At 35.4% G+C, this 27,780-nt stretch overlaps 2 protein-coding genes and 1 pseudogene across 2 annotated transcripts; all 3 read left to right on the top strand.

Moving 5' to 3' along the window:
• Positions 1-752: 752 nt before the first annotated feature.
• On the top strand, positions 753-2,613 carry LOC143594199 (glycosyltransferase BC10-like; annotated as a pseudogene).
• Positions 2,614-15,681: 13,068 nt separating this feature from the next.
• Positions 15,682-17,455, top strand: LOC143594198 (glycosyltransferase BC10-like). The gene is made up of 2 exons (XM_077073572.1): positions 15,682-16,125; positions 16,797-17,455. Exons 1-2 carry the CDS (start codon positions 15,682-15,684, stop codon positions 17,439-17,441), a joined length of 1,089 nt encoding a protein of 362 aa, XP_076929687.1. The 3' UTR covers positions 17,442-17,455.
• A 3,119-nt stretch (positions 17,456-20,574) lies between these two features.
• On the top strand, positions 20,575-21,668 carry LOC143594197 (uncharacterized). Its single transcript, XM_077073571.1, has one exon. The coding sequence runs from the start codon at positions 20,658-20,660 to the stop codon at positions 21,666-21,668; it is 1,011 nt and encodes a 336-aa protein (XP_076929686.1). The 5' UTR covers positions 20,575-20,657.
• The last annotated feature ends 6,112 nt before the right edge of the window (positions 21,669-27,780 follow it).

Genomic DNA, 27,780 nt, shown 5'->3' with positions numbered 1-27,780 from the left:
ATTTTGATTTTGATTTGTATTGGGTTTTGAAAATGCAATCAAATTAGTAAAATTGTTGAATTATTTATCACATAAATTAAAAAGTTATGATTTCAAAGCCCTTTAATATGATCATTCTGAGCCCCAAAATTTTAAAGTATTCTCGGAGACGGCCCTGGATAAAGATTGTAAAGACCTATAGTTTTTTATGCCATTAAAAATTGTATGAGAATATGACGTTTTAACATGATCTATTTCATTGAGTTGTGTTGCATCTCAATGATAGAGATTTTATTGTTAGTTTCATACCGATGTTCAATTACAATGAGATGTGTTGTAACAACTTGTTTCTTTAGTTTGGGCAACCGACTTAAGAAATCAGACGTATAATTTCATACGGGTCAAACCCATAATTCTAGTTTTGTCTAGATCGTCATTAGCCATTGACGGAACTAGAAGAAATTTCAAAGGCATCTTAAAAATATATTTTGGATCTAGAGTACCTAATACATAAAACGGCGAAGAAAAAGAAAAAATTATACTAATTTTAAGCTTCGATGACAAAGTTGAGGGGTAATCCGAGCTACGGTTAAAGAAACAAGATTAATCATGACAACAATAACATTTGTGTGAAGCTTTCGTGTATATAGTTATAACACTATTCCTACAAGCCAAAAAAAAGGTACTTGTATTGTACTTTTATCAATTCTGTTAGCTAATTCATACTATAAAACATTTAATATTACCAATTAAAACTCTACAAACATTTCAAAATGCATGCCAAGGCTAATGCAAAACAATGGATCAATGAAGGCTACATCCATATAACCTCAACCATAACCATGTGTGGGGTCATGTCAATGATCGTGTTTGTTCTTGGCACATTTGTCTTTGATCATTACAAAACGATTGTAGTCCCACATGATTTGTATTTCCCTTCTGTCACCGCAGTCACATTGTGTCATAAATGTTCAACATCTTCACCTTCTTCTTTACCAAATCACCTGAATGTAGAATTTACTGATTCGACTGGTATTGTGGATATCTGGCACGCAATGAGTGATGCCGAGCTCATGGAAAAGGCCACGAGGGTACCGCGATTTGTAGAGGGTCAAAGTAAAGTAGCCTTCATGTTTTTGACAAGGGGTAGTTTGCCCTTGGGTCCATTTTGGGAAAGGTTCTTTAAAGGGCATGAAGGTCTTTTCTCAATTTATATTCATACATCTCTAGATTTTAACTATGAACCTCCAAATTCGTCAGCGTTTTATAAACGAAGAATTCCAAGCAAGGTTTGATGCGCCAAAAAATTTATTTAATAGTATTAGTTTCTTTTCTAAATTAGTTAATAGAATACACTCATAAAAAATATGTTTGTTGTAAGCAAAAGGGTCGTAAATTAGTCGCTAAAAGACAGCTTTGCCTGATATTTTCAGTTGGAAAATTCTCCGTCGTTGATATGTTTTGCAACAAATATTGTGACTGATCTAGTGATTGACAATATCGTCGTTAAATATGCGTTCAATTTTGAAGCCGAACCTTTTATGATCGATTTTTAAACTAGTATAATTATATAGTTATCTACTTTTTTATCTATAAACTTTACAACTATTTAATTTAATTTTTAGGTATTTGTTATTACATATTTTTTGAATGATTTACAACCATTTTATTTATTTTTATTAATTTCTTCTACCTTTTTACCAGTTTCTTTACATAGTTTGCTCCTGTGTTTATAACTATTCAAGAAAATTGTTAACTATTGTTATTATACTTTATATCAACTTTTCTCACATATTGTGATGGATTTTTATACATTTTTAACTTCTTTTTTAAAAAATTCACAACAAACTTAAATCAGTTGTAAATTAGTTCCTTATTCATTCCTTAACTTTACAACCAATAATGATAAGTTGTATATAGATCCTTAACTTCGTAACCAATTATAGATTGCTAATATATAATGACCGCGGTCAATGTAATGTTTTCCGCGTTTTCTACAGCATGTTCAATGGGGTAAATCAACCATGATTGATGCCGAGAGACGACATCTAGCAAACGCGCTACTCGACTTCTCCAATCAAAGATTCATACTACTATCAGAAACATGTATTCCTTTGTTCAATTTCACAACCATCTATAACTACCTGATCAATGCCAACCAAAGTTTCCTTAGTTTGTTTGACGATCCAACTAAGATCGGTCGTGGGAGATACAACAAGCGAATGGGTCCCACAATAACGTTGGAAGATTGGCGGAAAGGCTCACAATGGTTTGAAATCAACAGAGAACTCGCGGTTGAAATAATATTTGATAAGTTATATTATAATGTATTTCAGAACCATTGTTTTCCATCTTGTTATATGGATGAACATTACTTACCTACACTGGTAAATAAGGTTCGTCCAGATTTGACTACAAATAGGACTGTCACATGGACTGACTGGTCTAGTCACAGGTCCCATCCAGAGACCTTCAGAAAAGTAAATATTACAGAAACGTTTCTAAACAGAGTTAGATATTACGTATAATGGTGGTAATAGCTTGATTTGCTTTTTATTTGCTAGGAAGTTTCACTTGAGTTGTTTAGAGCCATTGTTGAAGATAGGTCCGAGGTTGTTCGGGTTTAGCCCATAAAGTTAATTTGTATATTATGTTGCAACAAGTTCTTATATGCACATATATTTATTTATAAAATCATTTTCCAATTTGGAGTAATATTTATTTGTTTATTTGGTTATTTTTGCGCATATTTTCGTCGATATTACCTCCTACTTTAAGCTAAACAAAATAAAAAATAATAATTAACAAACATTAACCAACATTCATATATGTTTTGTTAAGATTACTACTTTCTTTTTTGAAATAATATTTATAGAAATAAATTCACAAAATTGAAACATAGTGAAAGTTTGTTGACTAAACTGGAAAATCTCTTGGGAGTAACTTAAACAAAACACTTGAGAAATTTAGCTATTGTTAAACCCTTAAAATTATCAACATGATCAAGCTACTTCCATGACTGAAGTAGAGATATATATATATATATATATATATATATATATATATATATATATATATATATATATATATATATATATATATATATATATTATTTATTATATTATTGTTTCGGTCAAAAATTAACAAAGTAACTTTTGATCAAATTAGTACGTGAGGTAGAGTGCTTGAACGAAAAAAGAGTGAACACAATGATTTGATTATGAGGGAAAAATCCCTTGATTGTGAGAATCTCCGGCACAAAAAACCCCCGGACGGTGAAAACTATCACTGTCAATTTTATTAATAACAAAAGTGTGGTTACAAGTGGTGAAGTTGATAAACGATCGTGTGCTAAGTGATACAATGAGTGCTAGTAGCTAAACAAGTGTAGTGTGTGTTCTTAATCGATCTTAATCAGCTCATTTAAATAAGCAAAGAGTACAACAGAAATTCCGAATAATCCGGAAACCCTAGACTAAGTCTCCCATGATCCGTTGCTGCCCACGTTCAAGTTGACGAAGTTCAAATATTATCCGTTGCAAGCCCACGTTCTTATAAGCACATTAATCACGTGGTCTTATCTGCAAAACGAACATAAATAATATAGGACAATTGAATTAGTCAAATATCATCCTCATAATACTTGCACCGGCAGGATGAGTTGAAATCCTCCAATCATGATCAATCCCGAGGATAGAAAATTATGCACCCAACAATTGCCCCCAATTTTTTACAGTTAGCGCGTGACAGTTGTAAAAATTTTAAAATTCAAAAATAATAATATCTTCTGCTACTTGAAAGGACGTGCATGCGGATTGAGGAAACCCTATAACCGTCTTTCTGGCTTATAATTAACCCTCAACCACATTTTTAATTCATTATACTCTTCTTCTTCGCTTCGTTATCCAAGTCAGTCTCTCTCTCTTGTTTTCTTAATTTTCTGAAACTTTTCTTCTAATTCGAATAATAATGAGGAGAAGAAACCCTCGGTCGCCAAACCCTTATTCATTTTTACCTTCTGGAGATTTCATCGATCAGGGACATATCCCCGCTACTGATGAAAATCAGTGTCTTTTTAAAGATCTTGACATTAGTTTTCTAAAAGACTCCGGCCCGTTACCCGCTGAGGCCGTCATTAGACCATTCGACCCCAAAGTCAAAGCTGACTTTTCATCCAAAACCTGGGTTTGCTTCTTCTATTACCTCTTTTCAATCAGCCTTTCGTATCCATTCTCTCCGATCATTAAGAAGTTCTTCGATATTACCGGGTTCTCTTACTCCCAAGTCATGCCAATGGTGTGGAGAGTCTTAGCTACAGTAGATCACTTAAATAGAACCCATGAACTGTCCATAGGTATACCTGAGATAGCCGCCACTTACAACCTTCGTACACATGGATCTCACCGTTACTGCCTTCAGTCTAAAACTAGCCGTCACTACATGGTCCCCAAAGTGTCTGGTAACGACCATGATTGGAAGAAGAAATTCTTCTTTGTTCGTCGCGACTCGATTCCTGATGGAGTAGATTTGCCGGTTAAATGGGTTCACAAGGGTAGGAAATCCTTAGGATAGAATTTCTTTTTCCAAACATTTTGTATTAATACACCTTCTTTTTTGCAGTTGTGTTTGAAGATTTGGTGAGATACAGGAAAGACACAAATCGAAGGCTAGGCGTTGTTCAAAATTCCGGCACAAGACAGGGAATTTCGGTTTGAAGAGGAAATAGGGGAAACTAGCACGACTGCCGAGAAATCTGCTGAAAGTATGTCTTCTGGTAAGTATTTTAGGTATTTCATGAGTTTCTCAGGATTTTGCCTTCTTGAAAGTAACTTGAGAAATTATTGTACAGAGATGCCAAAACCAAAATCTTCCTTCAGTTTGATCGACTTGGATGACTTTATTGAAGATAAGACCATGGTGAAGCAAGAGCACTCCAAGACTCCTTCCACAAAGCCAAGGATTCCTACTACTCGCCAAAAGAGCGCCGCTCAAAAGAAAAGGAAAGCCAGCACCTCAGCCGAGATCGAACCCTTTACTGGTATGACTACTGCTGAAATTGGGGAGAAACTGCAAGCTCTTGCCAATCTTCTTGGAACAGTAAGTTTCTTTGTATATCCTGAAAATAATATCCTGCAAAAGTTTATGTTAACCTGAGGATAACAGAGAATTGAGAATTACCAACAAAGGCTCCAAGATGATGCTGAATTGGCTCTGAAGGAAGCTGAAGGCAAGATTGCAGCACTCCAACATGCGGTAGACACGGGAATCAAGCTTCACAAAAAGAAGGAAAAAGAGATTGTGGATCTTAAAGCTTCTTTTGAGTTGGAGATGGCCGAGCTCATTGATGATGCCAAGAAGTCTGCAGTCACAAGCATCCTGGAGTCAATGCTCAAGATGTCAGAGGAGGTAAAGGCGAAGGGTTATATGATGGATTCTTGGAATTCTGCTGCTTCAGCAAAAAGGCTAAAGACGCTGAGGGTTGAGATGGTGGAAGAAGCTGAGGTTCCAAGTACTTCAGAGGCGACGAAGAAGACGGGTGCTAACGAGGCGGCGGATGCGGAGAAGAAGGAGGGCGATTAGGTTGAAGGTGATAAGGTTTAGGCCTGGTTTTCAAGTTGTTTTGATGTGTTTCCAGTGGTTGTCTTGAACAATTTTTATTTTGGTTGTGTAAGGATAATATAACATGCTTAGGACCATAGTTTGGGTGGAGGGATCATGGTTCAGGACGAAGCCCAAACTATCTTTAATTTTCTGTTTTTGAACAATATGATGGTTCGGGTGGATGGGCTCTGTTTTGAGTGAAACCCAAATCATCTTTTCCTGCATTATGATATTAGTATAACAACTTTTTATGACTTATATTGGTACTCTTTCCCTATTTCTGTTCTTAGAGAAAAATTTAAGTTTGTTAGAAATGAAATTCTTTAGTAATAGCTTAAGTTTTAGTCAATAAACCAATATCAAGTCATAAAATTCATCATATAAATAAGACAAGTAATATAGAATATTCATAAACAGGAAGTCATACCATAATCACATAGCGACTAACTCTGATAATGTATAGACTACTTCAACCTTATTTTCCAGAATGTTTCTTTAATTCTAGGGATACACATATAGGCCTGCAATATCAATATTATCCTGAAAATTATTTCAGAAATCCTGGCGACAAGTCCTCAATAAACTGGCGACAAGGCCTAAACAAACTGGCGACAAGGCCTAAACAAACTGGCGACAAGGCCATTAGAAGAGGCGAAAACTCCTTAAACCTTAGGAATAAACTGGCGACAAGGCCCTTAGAAGAGGTGAAACCCCTTAAACCTTAGGAATAAACTGGCGACAAGGCCCTTAAAGATGGTACGTCTACCATTAACTTTAGATTCAAACCAATAGCTGAGGATAACGAGGTAACAAGTCACTATATTTCATGTGCTGGCCTCTCATCTCAAACTACGGCTGAATAAACATGCGCTACAGGCGATCTTAAGAAGAGGTGAAAACCCCTTAAACCTTAGAAGGCATTGAATAATAACTTATCTAGCGACAGGGCCAAAGAAACTGGCGGCAAGGCCGAAATTAACTTCATTCCATGTGAGAATACCTCACATATTCAGGCTACAAAACAGTCAACTCTAAGTGAGGGGTGGGTGTTAGCCTTGCTAACACCCCTCCGATGCTTAAGTCAGTATCTTGATTGAAGAATAATAATATTGAAAATGAATAAAAATATAAATTCGAATACATACCTTAGCTGCTTAATACAACAGTTATTCTCGGGATAGAAGTCTTACATAAAATATTTTTTGAGGTGTATAGAATTCCAAGCCCTTGGTAGCAAGTCACCTTCCAAAGTAGACAATCTATATGCCCCCTTTCCTGCTTCTGAGTCAATCAAGTAAGGACCTTCCCACTTTGGTGCAAGCTTTCCATCTATAGGATTTGTACGTAGTATTCTGAAAAGCCTTTCGGAGAATCAAATCCCCTTCTTGAAATCTTCGAACTCTGATATTCTTGTTGTAGGACTTTGATATATTCTGCTGAAAAGACGCCATTCTGATCTTTGCTAAATCCTTGAGTTCTTCTACTGCATCCAGATCTTCAAGTAGACTTTAAGTATTATCTTCGGGATTTTGATGACTGACTCTAGCTGTAGGGATAACCATCTCCGTAGGGATGACTGCTTCAGCCCCAAATACTAATGAGAAAAGAGTCTGACCAGTAGCATTCTTTGAAGTGGTCATATCTCTCCAAAGAACAAAGGTAGTTCCTCGGACCACTTTCCTTTCTTAGGCCCTAACTTTTTCTTCAGGTTACTGATGATAATTTTGTTGCTTGATTCGGCCTGTCCATTAGCCTGAGGATGGACAGGTGTTGACGTGATCATCTTGATTCCCCAACTGGCACATAAGTTAGTTGTTCTCTTGCTGATGAATTGTGAGCCATTGTCACATACTATCTCTGCCGGGATCCCAAATCTTGTCAGGATATTGCGCTTGATGAATGAGATAACTTCTTTCTCTCTGACTTGAACAAAGGCTTCCGCTTCAATCCACTTTGAGAAATAATCTTTCATAGCCAGCATAAAGACTTTTCCTCCTGGAGCTCTTGGTAGTTTTCCCACAATATCCATTCCCCACTTCATGAAAGGCCAAGGGGATATAAAAGGATACAATGGTTCCGCTGGCTGGTGCAAAATGTTGCTATGTCTCTGGCATGCATCACATTTCTGAGAATAATTCATAGAATCCCTCTTAATCGTCGGCCAGAAGTATCCTGTCATCGGGATTTTGGAGAATAGTGCTCTGCCCCCAGTGTGATTCCCACAATCTCCTTCATGGATATCCTGAAGAACTTCTTGAGCCTCTGCCTTCTCCAAACACCTAAGATATGGTCCTGCAAGAGATTTTCTGTATAATATATCATTCATTATAGTATATGGGATTACCTTTGTGCGAAAAGCTCTTGGGTTTTCATCCTTGGGGATAACTCCATTCTGAATATATCTCCTGATCGGGATAATCCAAGAATTTTCATCATCCTCAGGATTTTTGACTCTCATATCTTCATCATCTTTTGAAATTTCATTGACGCCTTGCTCATCTATTGTTGGGAAGGATCTGTATGATAGGAATCTTGACACCTTCCGTTATCCTGAAGGATGAAGATAAATATGCTAGGGAATTTGCCTCAACATTCTCTTCTCTAGGTACCTGTGAAATATCAAACATTTCGAAACACTTTGCTAGTTTTTTTACTAGCTCTAGATATATCATTAGTTTTTCTCCTCTAACAGTATACGAACCATTAAAATGATTAGTTAATAATAATGAATCAACATGTACTTGAATAAACCTGATTTTCATGTCGATTGCTAGTTGTAATCCTGCTATCAAAGCTTCATATTCTGCCTCATTATTTGTGTCTTGAAATCCGCAGGATATGGATTGAGGTATAATGTCCCCCTGTGGCGATTTCAGCAGGATCCCGAGACCTGTTCCTCTAACATCTGAAGCACCATCAGTGTATAGAGTCCACTTATCTTTGGTTTCTTCAAGTTGTTGGACTTCCAAGTCTGCTTTTTCTTTAAGTTCACTGGTGAAATCAGCCACAAAGTTTGCTAATGCTTGGGATTTGATGGCAGTCCTAGGTTCATATGTTATATCATATGCACTCAGCTTCACAACCCATTTTTCCATTCTACCTGACATTTCTGGTTTTCTCAAAACAGACTTAATAGGGTAATTAGTTTTAACACATATAGGGTGAGTTTCAAAATAGTGTCTAAGTTTGGTAGATGTCATAATAAGTGCTAAAATTAATTTTTCAAGATAAGAATACCTGGTTTTAGCATCCAAAAGACTTTTACTTACATAATAGATGGGATGTTGTTGTCTTTCGAGATCCTTAGCCAAAACTGCACTTACAACATTATTTGATACAGCTAGATATAGAGATAGGGATTCACCTTCCTCGGCTTTTACCAGTAGAGGAGCAGAAAAAAGATAAGCTTTTAAGGATGCTAAATCTTCCTCATGCTTAATGGTCCACTCGAACTTCTTGTTCTTCCTCAGGATATCATAAAATTCTTTACACTTTTCTGAGGATTTGGATATGAATCTGTTGAGCGCCGCTATCCTGCCAGTTAGCCTTTGAACATCCTTGACTGATGCTGTGGATTTCAGATTCAGGATAGCATGTATCTGCTCCGGACTCGCCTCTATCCCCCTTTTGGTGACCATGTATCCTAATAATTTGCCAGCCTTTACTCCGAAATGGCATTTTGAGGGATTCAGCTTCATGTTGTATTTGTCGAGGATATCAAATGCCGTCTTGAGATCTTGGAGGTGATCCTCAGCTTTCTTGGACTTCACCACCATATTATCAATATAGACCTCCATCGTGTCACCCAGTTGCTCTTTGAACATCATGTTAACTAACCTCTGATAGGTCGCACCTGCATTTCTAAGTCCAAAGGGCATAGCAATATAAAACCCGTGAGAGTCATGAAGGCCGTATCTTCTTGATCCGAGGGCTCCATCTGAATTTTCTGAAATCCTGAGGATGCGTCCGTAAATGTCAGTATCTAGTGGCCAGCTGTAGCGTCTACCATCGAATCGATGTGTGGTAGAGGGAATGGATCTTTAGGACAAGCCTTATTCAAGTCTCTGAAATCTATACAAACTCTCCATTTGCCATTCTTATTCTGTACAACCACCACATTTGCTAACCATCGGGGATATTGAACTTCCCTAATCGTATTTGCCTTCAAGAGTCTTTCTACTTCCTCTTGAATGATTATGTTTCTTTCAGGTGCAAAATTTCTTCCCTTTTGATGGATTGGCCTGAAAGAATTATCAATTCCAAGTTTATATGTTATAATATCTTTGGAAACACCTGTCATATATTCATGTTTCCATGCAAATGTTGACAGCCTTGACTTGAGGAAATCGAGCAAATTCGACTCAATATCTTTAGGAATGCTCGTTCCTATCAGCACTTTGACTTCAGGATCCTCGGAATAAAGAGGTACTTCTTTAGTTTCTTGTTTCCTGGCCTCCATTACGTCTCGTGCCGGCTTCTGTAATTGCTACGCCTGCTGGGATTTTGCGGTACACTTCATAGAAGAGGTGTAGCAATTCTTTGCGTCTTGTTGATCACTGATGATTTTGATAACTCCCCATGGACTTGGGAGTTTCACACATTGGTGATAAGTGGAGGGTACTGCTTTCATGTCATGTATCCAGGGCCTGCCTAATATAATATTGCAACAAGACAAACAGTCAATAACACAAAATTTTTGCATTTTATTTACCCCTTCGACATATACTGGGAGCTTGATCTCCCCAATATTGTTCTTAGTTTCTCCACTGAATCCAACCAATACTGAGGAACTGGGGACGATCTCATCTTCAGGAATATTCATCTTTTTCAGTACGTCTAGTTGAATAATTTTGACAGAGCTTCCGCCATCTATGAGGATCATGTGCATATAATGGTTAGCCACATATAAAGTTATTACCAAACTATCATGGTGAGGATCTTGAACATCGACTCTATCGCTTTCATCGAAGGATATGGTCCTCTCTTGAGTGAGAAATGATGTCTTTGTAGGTCTGTAAACCGTCTCTAACTTTCTTTGGTCAGCAATTCTTTTTGCAGCAGAATAAGAGGTTCCACCGATGTCAGATCCTCCGGATATGAACATGATTGTTTTTGCATCCGTTGGTGGAGGAGTCGACTTTTCAGGAACTTTTTCAGGATTTTGCTCTCTTCCCTTCTTCCTGCCAAGCAGCTTTTTCAAGTGGCCCTTGCTGAGAAGATAGCTGATCTCCCTTCAGTCAAGTGCCCAAAGTCTTCGTGGAAGGCACACCATTTTGATTTGTCTTTCCAGGCTCCTTGTTTTTCCATTTTCTTTGGCCACCTGGCTTTCTCACCTAAATTCTGCATGGCACACATTAATCCACCAATATCAACAGAAAAACAATATTCATAAACCTTAGGATATTCTTCATCATCTTCATCATCTACTGCATTAATCCTGAGGTTATCAGGCTTATAGTAAGGTTTTGATCGATATGATTTTCCCGGGGATTCGACTTTCCTGTTCGTCTGATCATACTTTGGGATATCGATCTTTTTAAAGTTTTTCTTGTCGTCTTCTAGCCTGATAAACCTCAGAGCTCTGCTTCTTGCTTCATCTAATGACCTGCATGGAGTCATAACAAGATCATCATAGAAAGAGGAGTCTTTTTCTAACCCCAACTTAAGAGCTTCCACTGCTGAAGCTGGGTTTAGATTTTGAATCTCCAGCGACTCCTTACTAAACCTGGTAATAAAATCTCTCAAGGATTCCCCAGGATTCTGGATAACCCTATAAAGATCACCTGTCATTTTCTCAAAAGTTCTACTGCAAGAAAACTGGTTATTAAACATGTTAACTAAATGAGAAAAAGAAGTGATAGTGTTAGGAGGGATACTCAGTAGCCATTTCATGGGCTTCTCCAGTCAAGGTAGACCCAAACCTTTTGCAAAGACAAGCTTCCTTGATTTCCATAGGGATTGGATTGATCTCCATACGCTCTCAATATTGTGCGACGTGTTCCTCATGATCCGTTGAACCATCATATAGTTTCATATTTGGGGTTTGAAACCGTTTTGGGATCTGTACGTCACCAAATGATGGCACAAATCGGGATATTCTGTAACTATCAGTGGGAACTTCAGCTATGGGACGGATTACACCAGGAACATTTGATATCATGTCCTTAAGCTTCTGTAATTCTCGGGCTAAACTTGAACTTATGCCTGCATCCTGCAAAAATCCTTGATTAGCATTAAATGGAATTGTATTGAAAGAGTTACCCTGTTTAATATTCTGAGGAACAGTCTGGGCATTGTAGCTCGTATTCCCAAACATAGTATTTCAAAGAGTAGTAAACGGAGCGGTCGAAGCGTTAGCCTGCATCGGGATAAAGTCTTCCTGGTGCGCATCAGAGGATCCTGTGAGCTGTTGAGCCTGAGCAAATCCCAAGGACGCCGCCTGCTGATAAGGACCTGAAGATCCCGCCTGATGGGACAATCCTGAGGATCCAGACTGTTGCGATAATCCTGAGGATATTGCTTGCTGATAAAGACCTGAGGACCCCGTCTGATGAAACAATCCTGAGGATCCGGACTATTGAAACAATCCTGAGGGTCCTCCCAATTGCGACAATCCTGAGGATCCTGCATGTTGAAGAGGCCCAGCAGAGGATGCATACAAGTATCTTTGGGATCCAGAGAAGTGCAATCCCGCAGACCCTGAATGCTGGAAAGATGAGGATCCAAAGTTGTGCGCCATGGTTGGCTCCGGACGCACCAATCCTGAAGATCCTGGAGGAGTGAAATCCAGAGATCTCGGGACTAGTGGTGTGAATTCTTCCGCCGGCTTCTTGGCTTTCTTGAAATCTTCCAGTTACTTCACGAGCATCTGGTTAGTCTTGTTCTGGCGATCCATCTGTTCCAGTAACCGTCTGTACATAGACAGAAGGTCGTTGTTGGACACCACGACGGGATCTTGGGGAGATGGCCTCGATCCCGAGAACACGGGAGTAGCATATTTCTTCTTAACATTGTCAGGTTTCTTCGGAATACCACCAGCAGGAGGAAGAGGCATAGGCGACCTCGCAGATGAATCTGAAGCTGCGGCAGAAGAGGAAACAATCTTTGGTTGGGAAGACGTGTTGTGGATATTGAAAGTAGGATTTAGTTTGAGAGTGAATAATGATCAAAGCACCGTTTGCCCCACGGTGGGCGCCAAATTATTTCGGTCAAAAATTAACAAAGTAACTTTTGATCAAATTAGTACGTGTGGTAGAGTGCTTGAACAAAAAAAGAGTGAACACAATGATTTGATTACAGGGGAAAAAGTCCTTGATTGTGAGAATCTCCGGCACAAAAAACCCCGGACGGTGAAAACTATCACCGTCAATTTTATTAATAACAAAAAGGTGGTTACAAGTGGTGAAGTTGATAAACGATCGTGTGCTAAGTGATACAATGAGTGCTAGTAGCTAAACAAGTGTAGTGTGTGTTCTTAATCGATCTTAATCAGCTCATTTAAATAAGCAAAGAGTACAACAGAAATTCCGAATAATCCGGAAACCCTAGACTAAGTCTCCCATGATCCGTTGCTGCCCACGTTCAAGTTGACGAAGTTCAAATATTATCCGTTGCAAGCCCACGTTCTTATAAGCACATTAATCACGTGGTCTTATCTGCAAAACAAACATAAATAATATAGGACAATTGAATTAGTCAAATATCATCCTCAGAATACTTGCACCGAAAGGATGAGTTGAAATCCTCCAATCATGATCAATCCCGAGGATAGAAAAATCTGCACCCAACAATCATATAACCTAATGTTTATGTAATGTATTTCATATTGACATGTTATTATATTATATGTTATAAGTTATAACTATACTTCTTCAGAAATAATGAGTTTGTTCTAAGTGTCCATAGTATTTTTGATTGTGGTATGCTTGGGGAGGTTAACTCTGAGATATGATTTCTCAATGGGTCCTACTAGGCGAACCCCACACTTCCCTATATGCCCCGTATAAGGCTATACGGGGGTTATACGGGTGCCCAATACGCGTTGTATAGTGTTATACGGGGCACATATGAGGACCTATACGCCCCGTATAGCCCTATACGGGACATATTGATAGGTGTTTTAGTAAAATGGATGGTGTCTCTAGAAAAGGGGTTTCTCAATGCAGCCGAATTTCTATACTTATTTTATTTCAATAGATAAAGGCATAGCCGGCCCAAAAGAAGGTCAGGAGGGGGTCGAATGCTCAATGCCATTTTCTCAAGAGACCCGCAATTATTGAAAAATAATAATATATACTTATAAGTCTACAAAATGACTTTTTGTTGCTATTGTTATAGCGTCGGTCGATAAAATCAAAGATCATGGTTCAAATTGATGGGTTTTTTTATGAAAAAGAAAAATTCCTTTGTGTTTTATATTGGCTATTATTATTATTATTATCATTTGCTTTGATTTTGATATTGATTTTGATTTGTATTGGGTTTTGAAAATGCAACCAAATTAGTAAAATTGTTAAATTATTTATCACATAAATTAAAAAATTATGATTTTAAAGCCCTTTAATATGATCATTTCGAGTCCCGAAATTTTAAAGTATTCTCGGAGACGACCCTGGATAAAGATCGTAAAGACCTATAGTTTTTTTATGCCATTAAAAATTGTATGAGAATGTGCTATTTTAACCTGATTTATTTCATTGAGTTATGTTGCATCTCAATGATAGAGATTTTATTGCTCGTTTTAGACCAATGTTCAATTACATAGAGATGTATGGTAAGGCTATGTGTAGTGAAGGGACTACAAAATGGGACGACTTGCGTCATGTGACACACGGTCAGCAAGTTTTAGGAATGTAATGGTGTTGTAGTCCCATATATGTGTGTGTATATATCACACACACACAATTATAATAATAATAGACCCATATATATGTATATATGTATCACAATCACACACACAATTATAATAATAAAACAAAAGTGAAGAAGGGCGACAAGAATTCATCCCCCCATATTTCGCCCCTTTGTCGCTTTGGGGTGGGGGGGGTGTACACTCCATTTATCGCCTACTTTCGGGCATGTTATCGCTCCTGTACACTGAGCCTAACAACTTGTTTCTTTAGTTTGGGCAACCATCTTAAGAAATCAGACGTATATTTTCATACGGGTCAAACCTATAAATTCTAGTTTTGTCTAGATCATCGTCAGCCATTGACGGATCTAGAACAAATTTCAAAGGCATCTTAAAAATATATATTTTGGATCTAGGATACCCAATGCATAAAACGGCGAAGAAGAAAAAAATTACACTAATTTTAAACTTCAATGGCAAAGTTGAGGGGTGGTCCGAACTATCCCTAAGCACCAAGTAGATCCGTCGCTGTCGTCAACATTGAAAAAATCATTGCTAATTCACCTATGTGGATAATTAGCTTATATGATTTGTAAGCAATGTATACAATCCAAGACAAACTTATGAACAGACTATAGTAAACGCCCGAAGTTGACTAGTGTTTCTGGGCATACCAAAGTTAAAAGTTGCCTCGGACCCTCGGTGTAAACGACCATGTTATCCAGTTCTAATCTATAAATGGGTTGTAGGATTACAATGGTACATCCAACTTATTACAAAGTACGTCTAAAACCACTTATGATTTAATGAACACATCCATACCCTCGTTCTAATATATACATGTCTTATCATGGATTTTCATAAAATTCACACAATAAAATTTTAGTGTAGCATCAACTCATATATATTTAACATATTTGAGACGAAAAATATTCATATAATCAACGATTATTGTAACACATTAATTAATCTTATGCTACACATTACATAATCTACGGTTAAAGAAACACGATTAATCATGACAACATTTACATTTGTGTGAAGCTTTCGTGTTATATAGTTATCACACTATTCCTACAAGCCAAAAAAAGTACTTGCATTGTACTTTTATCAATTCTGTTAGCTAATTTATACTATAAAACATTTAATATTACCAATTAAAACTCTACAAACATTTCAAAATGCATTACAAGACTAATGCAAAACAATGGATCAATGAAGGCTACATCCATATAACCTCAACCATAACAATGTGTGTAGTCATGTCAATGACCGTGTTTGTTCTCGGCACATTTGTCGTTGATCATTACAAAATGATTGTGGTCCCACATGATTTGTATTTCCCTTCTGTTACCGCAGTTACATTGTGTCATAAATGTTCAACATCTTCACCTTCTACACCAACTCACCTAACTGTGGAATTTACTGATTCGACCGGTATTGTGGACATTTGGCATGCGATAAGTGACAACGAGCTTATGGAAAAAGCCACGAGGGTCCCGCGGTTCGTAGAGGGTCAAAGTAAAGTAGCCTTTATGTTCTTGACAAGGGGTAGTTTACCCTTGGGCCCATTTTGGGAAAGGTTCTTTAAAGGGCATGAAGGTCTTTTCTCAATTTATATTCATACATCTCCGGATTTTAATTATGAACCTCCAAATTCGTCCGTGTTTTATAAACGAAGAATTCCAAGCAAGGTTTGATGCACAAAAAATTTTATTTGATAGTATTAGTTTCTTTTTTAAATTAGTTAATAGAATACACTCATAAAAAATATGTTTGTTGTAAGCAAAAGGGTCATTAATTAGTCGCTAAAAGATAGTTGTGCTTAAAATATTTTTCGCTGAAAAATTATCCATCGTTGATATGTTTTGCAATAACTATTGTGACTGATTTGGCGATTGACAATATCGTCGTTAAATTTGCGTTCAATTTTGAAGTTGAATCTTTTATGGTCGATTTTTTAAACTAGTATAAGTATATATTTATCTACTTTTTTTTTCTACAAACTTTACAACTATTTAATTCAATTTTGAGGTATTTGTTATTACAAATTTATGAAAGATTTACAACCATTTTATTTATTTTTATTAATTTCTTTTACTTCTTTACCGGTTTCTTTACATAGTTTGCTCTTGTTTTTATAACTTTTCAAGAAAATTGTTAACCATTGTTATTATACTTTTATAACTTTTTTCACATATTTTGATGGATTTTTATACATTTTACTTCTTTTTTAAATAAATTCACAACAAACTTTACAACCAATAATGATAAGTTGTATATAGATCCTTAACTTTGTGACCGATTTTAGATTGCTAATATATAATGACCGCGGTCAATGCAATGTTTTCCGCGTTTTCTACAGCATGTTCAATGGGGTAAATCAACCATGATCGATGCCGAGAGACGACTTCTAGCAAACGCGCTACTCGACTTCTCCAATCAAAGATTCATACTTCTACCGGAAACATGTATTCCTTTGTTCAATTTCACAACCATCTACAACTACCTTATCAATGCCAACCAAAGTTTCCTTAGTTTGTTTGACGATCCAACTAAGATCGGTCGTGGGAGATACAACAAGCGAATGGGTCCAACAATAAAATTGCAGGATTGGCGTAAAGGCTCACAATGGTTTGAAATCAACAGAGAACTCGCGGTTGAAATAATATCTGATAAGTTATATTATAATGTATTTCATAACCATTGTTTGCCACCATGTTATATGGACGAACATTACTTACCTACACTGGTAAATAAAGTTCGTCCGGATTTGACTACAAACAGGACCATAACATGGACTGATTGGTCTGGTCACAAGTCGCACCCAGAGACCTTCAGGAAAATAAATATTACAGAAACGTTTCTAAACAGAGTTAGATATGAGTCCAATTGTACTTATAATGGTGGTAATAGCTCGATTTGCTTTTTATTTGCTAGGAAGTTTCATCCGAGTTGTTTAGAGCCATTGTTGAAGATAGGTCCGAGGTTGTTCGGGTTTAGCCCATAAAGTTAATTTGTATATTATGTTGCAACAAGTTATTATATGCACATATATTTATTTATAAAATCATTTTCCAATTTGGAGTAATATTTATTTATTTCATTACTCTAGATGCTTCCCATAAAATATATATGATACAAATATATTTTAACATGTGAGGGTAAGGTACCAAACACACCATACAAGTAACAAGCCAAAAGAAAGAACCAGTGGAAAGAGTATCGTCTGCGAAGACGCCACAAGCCCACCGCGGAAGATACACTCATAATAATAAGAAGTAATAAAAGAAAGCGGAAGTACCACTATAGGCAAGACACACGGTGAGGTACTACTGCTCAATAGCCTGGCAACTGTATGGACGCACGATGGACCAATGAGAATGAGCTAATGCAGTACTTGCACAGAAAGAAAGAATATCACTGGCAAAACTGTCTAACCAATCAGGAAAGACCATGAGAATAGAAGCTTCCATTGAGTGGGACAGCTGGCTTTACCCTTCCCCCCTTCGGCTATAAATACAGGATGAGTTTTAACGGTAAAAAGATTCCATTCGACACTCTCTAAACTCTCTAAATATATTCCGATCACCTACCATACAAATTCTCACGCCGGAGGGTGGTTACGAGTAGAACCCCCATATTCCCCTTCTTGTAACGAGCTCACGGTGCTTCGTTTTGCAGGTGGATCATCTGTTGGAACTCATCATTATCCGTAATCTTATTAGTAATAGATGTTAGACTGAACCTATATATGCCGGTTTACATATAAATCTATTCTTGGGTAAAATATTAGGTTTAACCATATCGTGTTAGACTTAGTGTTTCTTTATTGGCGTCATCCATTGGACTCGAACCCATGACCACGTATATTTTCCATAACCAATGTATATTTTTCTTTATAATATACCATTTTATGCATTGTTTTTTGTAAAATCATATTTTTTAAATGATCTTAATATTATCCTTGTTTATAACTTAGGCTGTTTACAGTTTGATCAACACGAAAAGGGTTATGCGGGTTAAAACATACAAAAGTGAAATGTAACTTATAAATGCCGTTCTAAGTGGAAACATACTAGTTTCGATATGACTCCGGTAGTCATGATCATTTATGGTATTTACTAAACTTCAAAAATAAATATCACACGTCGCTCTTTCTACTCCTTTCACAAAACAAACCCCAACAAAGGACTGGTATTGTGTGAGAAAGCAATGACAAGATGTTCAGAAGTAACATTTTGTTCGAAACCTTGTTTTAGTTGGGATTTCGTTTTAATGTAGTTATCATCCTAATTTTTAGATTGAATGTATTGTTAAAAAAGACGGTCAAGAAGTATACAGTTCGGTTGAGTTTCTAATATCATAACAACATTGTTTATCATCGACTAGGCATTTCTTACGTTGAGTATATGATTTAGGATAGGTTTAATAGTTGTGAGTCTATGGGTTCACGACCATAGTTAAGAAACATGTTTTTTTAAATGAATAAAAGTTGGAATTGTTATGTTTGAACAAAAAGCTTAAATAAAACTTTAATGATGAATTAATGTTCATCCATGGATCAATGTTGAAGAAATAAAACATATAAATCCATTGAATTAATGGTTTTAAAAGTTAAAAATGTTAGAGAGGGAAAACTCATCTCCTAAATAGGAAAAGTTTAGAATATTAAATACAAAGATTTTATTGTAACCTTTAAGTAAGATGTTAGATGTCTTGCAATTAACATAAAAACTTTTTTTTAACGACCAATGAATCCTCTAAATGAGCAGTTGGCTAAATTTAGTGCATTAGGATACATTCAGTTTTTCGATCAGGGAAAAACCCTCACATAAGGCCAGCGCCCGTGAACACTCACCTGGATGCATGACAGTGCGATGAAATAAAACCCGTTTAACTCAAGGATCCAAAACAACTTAGATGATTTCAAATTAACAAAACAACTTAAATTGCATTTTATTATATAAAACTAAAAAGTAATTATTATATCAAAACAGAAGACAACCAAATAACATGTTCTAGTATTTTGAGATATGGCAATAACATATTAGAATTTCACAATGTAGTATTGATAAATTAAAAAGAAAACACAATAGCCTATTTATATTTATAGAAAATAATTAAAATGCTGATACATGATATGCACACATCATGTAAGATTTGTTGCATTTAATATGGAATACGTTATAAATTAAGATGCAATCTAATCATTTAATTTTTTTCACCAAAACCTTTCAACTATTCTCTTGTACCATTTACTAAGTGAAATAAATATATATCCATTTTCAAATATTCTCTTGTATTATTTACTAAGTGAAGTAAATATATATCCAGTTTCATTTATACCATATCAAACATTAGTTAGGATAAAAATAATTATTTGAGTTGAAAAAACTCTAAAAACTCATCTAACCAAATACAATACACTTTTTAGTAAACTTACAATTTTAAATATATTATAATAGACCTATTATAGTGAAACCGTATACGTATCTGATTTACATATAAATAAGTTCTAATAGTAAGTTTCACAAAAAAATATACAAATAGTCGAGTTATTTCGTTATAACATTTTGAAATTAAGTAGGCAAATGGTCCATCTCTCGTTTTTTATTCCAGATTTTTGCTAATTACATATTTATCTCAACTATTCGCTTAACCGCAACAAACATGATTCCTAAAACAAACAAACCTTATATTTCTCCTATAAACGTGTGTTAGCGACATATCTAGTGAACAGACGCCCAAAACCACAACTTGTATATAACACCCTAGCACCAACATGATTTGAGCGTTTTCCAAGTGTTTTGAGTGACATCGTAATTGTAGAAACAAAAAGGAGCTACAATAATTTTTTAATTAATTTACCTGTCTGCCAATTTCAAACAAATCACGCCTTTTACATGAAAGCGCTACGTACTTTTTCAAAGGCCAGTTTTCACCAACGTGACAGTGATTTTTTTCACTTTTTTTTCTAGTATTAACTTTTTATATAAAAATAACAATAATAATAAATTTAAAAAAATTAGTATTATAATAATAAATGTAGAATTGACGTTTTTTTCTTTTATGGAAATAAGAACGTTATCATTAAAAATAAAAAAATAAAAAAAATTACACTTTTTAAATAAATCATCATCACCTACATAAAACCCCTGTCTTCTTCATCCACCATTTTCAAGCTCTGCAAATTAATCAAGATTCAATTTTTAATAACCCAACAATGAAAACCAATCAAACCCATCAAAACCCATCAATCTTATCACTCTTTAAGCTCTTCAATCCACCATCAAATCTCATATCTTTCATCTTATTCTTCGCTTTCGGCTTATGTTCCGGCATCATCTTCACTTCCCAATTCAAATACATTTCATTCAATTTCCAATTCCCCCAATTTTCCTTCTCCGGTGACAACTCCGGCGACATCTCCGGCGCCGGCGCCTGCGTCTCCGGCGGAGGAAATCTGGCGGCACCGTCGCCTCAAGCCCCGCCTCTATCGCGGGTCAAAGTCGGATTGAAAAGTTACTTGACGCCGCCAGAGATAATACACGATATGACGGATGAGGAATTAATTTGGAGAGCGTCGATGGTGGCGAAGGTTCGGGAGTATCCGTTCGAGAGAACGCCGAAGGTGGCGTTTATGTTTTTGGTGAGAGGTCCGGTAGTGTTGGCGCCGTTGTGGGAGGGGTTTTTTAAAGGGTATAATGGTCTTTTCACGATTTATGTTCACGGGTCGAATCGGTCGTTGAATGTGACCGAGCCGGAGGGTTCGGTGTTTCACGGGCGGAGGGTTCCGAGTAAGGGTGTGGAATGGGGGAAAGTTAATATGATTGAGGCAGAGCGTCGATTGTTAGCCAACGCGTTGTTGGATTACTTGAACCAGCGGTTTGTGCTTCTGTCTGAAGCGTGTATTCCGTTGTTTAACTTTTCGACTGTTTACTCGTACCTTATTAACTCGAAATATAACTTTGTGGAGTCGTATGACCTGGCGGGGCCCGTTGGGCGTGACCGTTATAGTAAGAAAATGGCGCCTGTTGTGGATATTAAGGAATGGCGTAAAGGGTCACAATACATGAGAAACGATGTGACTGAAAAGCTAAGGAATAATAGAAGAAGTTGCGAGTATAATGGGAAGAAAAACCAAATATGTTATTTATTTGCAAGGAAATTTTCCCCTCATGCTTTGGATAGATTGTTAAGAATTGCACCAAAGCTTATGCAATTCAACTTATAACTTTTTTTTAATCTTTATTATTTGTAATTTAAAATATTACAATTTCGTCTAGGTTTGTGCATCGACTGTCGTACCCTGTGTTGTAATGTTTGTACTGTGCTTTTTCATGGTTTTCGTTTGTCAGATGTTGCTACGTGTCTCTTTTCGGTATATCTACAATTAACTTTTCATTCTTCAAAAGAACACGCTCGTTTCTTATGATACGTGTCCTGAACTTCTGGTGTCTACGGTTCTTCCTTTTGACAAACCCTTTAAATCGGATTTCAATTTCAGTAGCCTGGAGTTCAGAGGGAGAGTGACCGGCCAATTGTTCAACCCTACACCTTTTGCTTAAGAAACGAACATCAAATGTAGTTAGTTGCATTTTCATTATATAAAGTGACATAAATGAAAGCAAGTTTCAAATTATTATACCGATATATACTGCGTGAATGTAATACGTTGATTAGTTTGCGAATTTCGGTTTATTAGGTCCCTATCACGATATAATTAGTTGCATTTTTGTGTTTGTGCCCCCTTTGAATGTAGTTAGATATGGGAAGTGACTTGAAGACTTTGGTGTCACATAACTTGAATTCTTTTGTGGTATTCACAAGCAACTGTCACCCAATACATGATTACTTTACGTAAGTAATCTTTAAACGGCGACATATGGACGTCTGCTGAAGAACTCTTCTCGAAAGTTGAACACAAGACTTCCTGATTTAACGTGAGTTTTCTTTCTTTTTAATGTATTATTCAAATGGACTCTTAGTTTTTAGGGGTGTTATGTACTGCATTTGATACCGTATTGAATCCACAGGTGCAATGGTAGCCACCAACTTAAGACAACCATGAGTCTATCCAATGTCCAATCGTCTGGAAGTTGATATTCGTCGAAGGACAACGCTATTGGACGTTTTGACGGGCAAGGTAATCGTACATATTTATATATAAAACTTTCAAATCTTTGTTTATGGTTAGTATGCTTATTTGTCTTGTTTTTTGTTGTTTAGGTTACGAAGATGAAGAAAGCAACTAAATCAGGTGCTTGCAGCGCATATAATGTATATATGTGTGAACCTTTTGTATAAGCAATCCCAAACACCTCCTGAATCGATAAAATTTGTTGCGGTTGGAACGATGATTTGGAAAAGCTGAAGGTGGAAAGAGAGTTCTTTATGTTTTGTAAATTTAAAATGGAATAAAAAAATATAAAAAAAACATATTTTAGTAAATATTTTTCAAATCACCTTTTTTGGTAAATACTTTTTCCACACGACCCATTTTGATAAAAAAAACTCTTAAAAAGATCGTGTATATATTAAATTAATGAGGAAAAAAATGTATATAAATATGAAAAACTTCAAGCATTTTAAGAAGTTAATTAATTCTTATTTAACACTTATTTCTAAATATTTGGATTAAAGGAGAGTAAAGTGTCAAAGTCGTCCCTGAGGTTTGAGCAAATATGCGATTTTCGTCCAAAAATTTTATATTTTGCAATGACGGCCAAATCGTTAACTAATGGGTATATTTGTATTTTAATGTTAACTCTATTAGTTTTTTATGTTAAATAATGGGTATATTTGTATTTTAATCCATTTATCTCCGATCAATTTATAAATCACTTTTTATATATCTCTATTATTATTATTAATTTATTTCCCATATCATTTTTATTCATTATTCAAAATCATAAAACCAAAACTAATTCAAGTAATTTTAACAAAGATGCCAACTTCCCTTTCACACCATCATTGAACCACCACATAACTTGGCGTCGGTGGTGTTCAGGTGGTGCCATGGCCAGTATGGGTTTTTCGGTGGTGTGTTGTGGTGGTGGTTGTCGGTTGCAGATGGATTCTCGGGTAGTGTGATGGTAGTGATTTTAACCTGTTTTAACTTAAAAGGTTCATGGTGGATGAAGATGATGATTGTATATTTATGCATATTATTAAAAGGGATTTTTACATATACATCCCCCCTCTTAACGTTAAAAAATAACGGAGTTAACTATTTGGACATAATTGACAAGAAATGAAAAACCTCAATAATCTAGTTGCAAACGAAAATTACCTAATTAATCAAACCTTGAGAACAATTTTTGGCACTTTAAATTTCTAAAGCTAAAAAAATTGATCTATCAAACATCTGAACAAGGCCCATGGCAGCAGCCCATTACTTCACCCAATTATATAAGCTTACTCTAGAGGCGCATATATAGGTTTCTTAGAATACCAAAACGTTTTGGGTATGATCGGGTATTGGAAAATCGGGTATTGGCAATACCGGAGGTTAGGTTCGGGTGCGAGTATTGTCGCTAAAAACCATACCATGCATCGGGTTCGGGTTGGCTATTCTAAAACTGGGTATTGAAAAAAAGTATCATATTTTAGGGCCTTTTTCAGGTATTTTTAGGGTATAGATTAGATTTTTAAGAGATTGCATTTTTAGAGGTATTTTTCAGGTATTTTTTGGGTAATTTCGGGTATAGATCAGGTGAAAAACCCGGTTTCGGACATTAGAAAAACCCAGTTCTAGGTATGGAACCGGTTCTGATTTTCGGGTATTATAGGGTACAAATCGGGCCCGGTTTCAGGTACGGGTTTTGGTACTAAAATCATACCCTATCCGTACTCTACGGTAGGGCCAGGTACGACTTCGGGTATTAAAAACCCGGCTATAAAATATCCCGATTCCAAGTTTTTTTGAGGTCCGGTTCTGGGTACGGGTTTTCGTACTGAAATCATACCCTATCCGTACTTTACGAGCAGGGTTGGGTACGGCTTCGATTATTAAAAACCCGGCTATAAAAATCCCAATTCCAAGCTTTTATTAGGTCCGGGTTCGAGTTCGGTTTTCTATGCACATCTAGCTTATTCGCTTACTGGCCTTGTGTCCATGTTACGGTTGATGAACAAACATATGTTAATGGCCTAATGGACATACCTTCTTTTAGCTTTAACACAAACACCAATCAACCCTTAAAAACTATTGCCCACTTTATATGACTCAAACACGCATCGATTTGATAAGGATAGATACCAAATGCCAAAGCTATCGACAATCTACACTCTCTAATAAAATGCTACAAGTTTTACCACTTGTCACTCCTACATTAAAACCTTACACTTTTTAATAAATTTATAATAGTAAAATAATAGTTACCAGTTTTAAAATTTATGCTTCAAAATTTGTTAATTTAATATTTATTTCTATTTTTTTTCATACATTTGATATTTATAATTATCTTTTACTTTAAAATTGTTTTAAAGACTATTGTACAACGACTGTATTAATAGTGTTTAACGAGTTTATTATTTCTTGTATACTGATTATTTATTAAATATTGTATTTTCAAGAAATACTCGTGTAATACATGAGCCTCAAACTAGTAATAGATGTAAATTTATTTTTTACTCAAGTTACGATTCTCAACCATACTTTAGATATATTTACAAAATAGATAACAAGACACATAAATATGTTTTTTAGGGTCAAATTATTTTACAAATGGGGAGAAATATAAGAAAGATGAGAATGATTTGTAGGCACACAAAAAACCCATAAAAAAAATCATAACTCAACATTTAATAAAAAAACGAAAAAAGTAAAAACACAAAAACGTTTCAATCGTCTTCCTTATTCTAAGAAAAAAATATTGAGAGAAAATTATTATTGTATTTTTGTTTATTATTGTGTTTTGTGATTACTGTAGTCATTGATTGTGTTTTTTCCCTTCATATTGTGTCTTTTTTTTCTTGATCTTCTGTTATATTACTCAACATTGTGTTATATTTTGTTTGGCATTGTGTTATATTTTGCGATATAATGTGTTTTTTAGTTAACATTATGTTTGTTTATTTTAATCATTGTCTTTTTCTCGGCATTGTGTCTTTTCGTGGTTTTTTTTAACGGGAATGAAGGGGGGACATTATACTTTTAAAAAATTTTCTGTTTTATTTATATTTTAAGTTATGATTTTTTATTATTATTTTTGAATTTGTTTAGGGATTTTTTGTTGTGATTACAAATACTTCTCACATTTGTCATTTTTGTCTTCATTTGTATTTTAACTTTTCCCATGTTTTTAACACGTGATACATACTAAAAACTAGTTATATGTTAAAATAAATAAAATACTTATAAAAAATAAATATAAACGAGGATTATATGAAAATGTAAAGGATGAAATGAAGTGTTTATTAAGATAACTATATAAACATCAAAATTGAAATATTAAACATGACTTATTATAAAACAAAACATAAAGTCAATTTATTAAGTTTGGTCTAGCACAATAATGTTTTCAAGTGGACTAGGTATCTTTGATATATTTTCACATAATTTTTTTTTATTTCATTGACACAACGTATGTAATACTTTTCGGACATACAAAGTGAGACAATATGTCAATATCCTAACGTTGCGACAGTTTAATTTCTTGGTGCATCTTCGTGATATGTCAACAGTTTATATTAAGCCAAGCTTAGCGCTTAATAATGTTTTCAAGTAGACTAGTTATCTTTTGTATATTTTAACAAATTTTATACTTTTATCACGTAACGGTTTCAGTTATTTAGAAAGGTGACAATATGTCTATATACTAACGTTTCAATCGTTCGATTTCTTGATTCGTCTTCGTGATATGGCAATCGTTTGCTTTGAGTCAAGCTTAGCACAATAATATTTTCAGTTAGACTAGGTATCTTTTGTATATTTTCTCATAATTTATATTTTATGTTTTACTCACATAGTGTATGGAATAGTACTTTTCGGATATTTAGAAGTGCAACAATATATTAGATCCTAACGTTACAACCCTTAAATTTCTTGATGTGTCTTCGTGATATGACAATCGTTTACTTTTAGTCAAGCTTAATATATGCAATTTGTTTTCAAGTAGACTATGTACCTTTTGTATTTTTTCACATAAAATTGTATATTTCATTCACGTAACGTATGGAATACTTTACGGATATTTAGAAGTGAGATAATATGTCAATACTAAAGTTTTAACCGTTTAATTTCTTGATGTGTCTTCGTAATATGACAACCATTTGCTTTGAGTCAAGCTTAGCACAATAATATTTTCAGTTAGACTTGGTATCTTTTGTATATTTTCACATTAAATTTTATATATTATTCACATAGTGTGGACGCGGCTTTGTGATATGGCAACCGTTTACTTTGAGTCAAGCTTAGCACATGCAATTTGTTTTCAAGTAGAACATGTATCTTTTGTATTTTTGTCACATAAAATTTTTTATTTCGTTCACATAGTATGGAGTACATTTTGGATATTTTGAAGTATGACAATATATCAATATCCTAACATTTAAACTTTTAATTTCTTGACGCGTCTTTTGTGATATGACAACCGTTTACTTTGAGTCAAGCTTAGCACATGCAATTTAATTTCAAGTAGACCATGTATCTTTTGTATTTTTCACATAAAATTTTATATTTCGTCCGCATAACGTATGGAATACTTCACGGATATTTAGAATTGAGACAATAAGTGTTATAAGCGTTTAATTTCTTGATGCGTCTTCATGATATGACAACCGTTTACTTTGAGTCAAGCTTAGCACAATTACGCTTTCCGTAAACTTTCAACCACATGTTAGGAAACCCAAAGGTAGGGGAGAAACATTGTTTTCAAATAGACTATTCTACGGACTAATAATAGACATAAATTGGAATCCCTAATAGCAAACCTATGTAGTTTATTTGTGACATAACAACCACCACCTCACATTCTTAAAATTAATGTTTTCTCAACCAGACCCGACATCAAACTAGCCATCTTACGGTTGGACTAGTAGGAGCGACGACCAGTATTAGAAACCGGATAACGTCATAACTTATTTATATATATATATATACATTATACATATCTTGTGTATGGAAACCCAAAAAAAATACCTAGAAACCCATTATAAACTAAACTAGGTAACTGGCCATGCGCGTTGCGTGGGGCAACTACGATATCTGATCAAATTCGGTTTTGAAAGCCCTTCTTTTACATTGGTTGCATGATGTGTAGAACCATGTTTTCTTGAATTATTTTATATTTTATTGAAATAAAATCTTTTATTGAATGTATAGTTGGTTGTTAATTGTAACT

Source organism: Bidens hawaiensis, unplaced genomic scaffold (genome assembly GCF_021521415.1).
Source record: "Bidens hawaiensis isolate Kalapana, Puna unplaced genomic scaffold, B.hawaiensis_p1.1 tig00043320_1, whole genome shotgun sequence".
Classification (NCBI taxonomy): Eukaryota; Viridiplantae; Streptophyta; class Magnoliopsida; order Asterales; family Asteraceae; genus Bidens; species Bidens hawaiensis.
Note: the sequence above shows the minus strand (reverse complement) of the source record. Positions and strands in the feature narration are given on the sequence as shown.

Coding starts and splice junctions, on each gene's coding strand:
- LOC143594198 (XM_077073572.1), top strand. CDS start 15,682: ATGTGTGTAGTCATGTCAATGACCGTGTTTGTTCTCGGCACATTTGTC. Junction 16,126..16,796: donor AACGAAGAATTCCAAGCAAG/GTTTGATGCACA, acceptor CGTTTTCTACAG/CATGTTCAATGGGGTAAATC.
- LOC143594197 (XM_077073571.1), top strand. CDS start 20,658: ATGAAAACCAATCAAACCCATCAAAACCCATCAATCTTATCACTCTTT.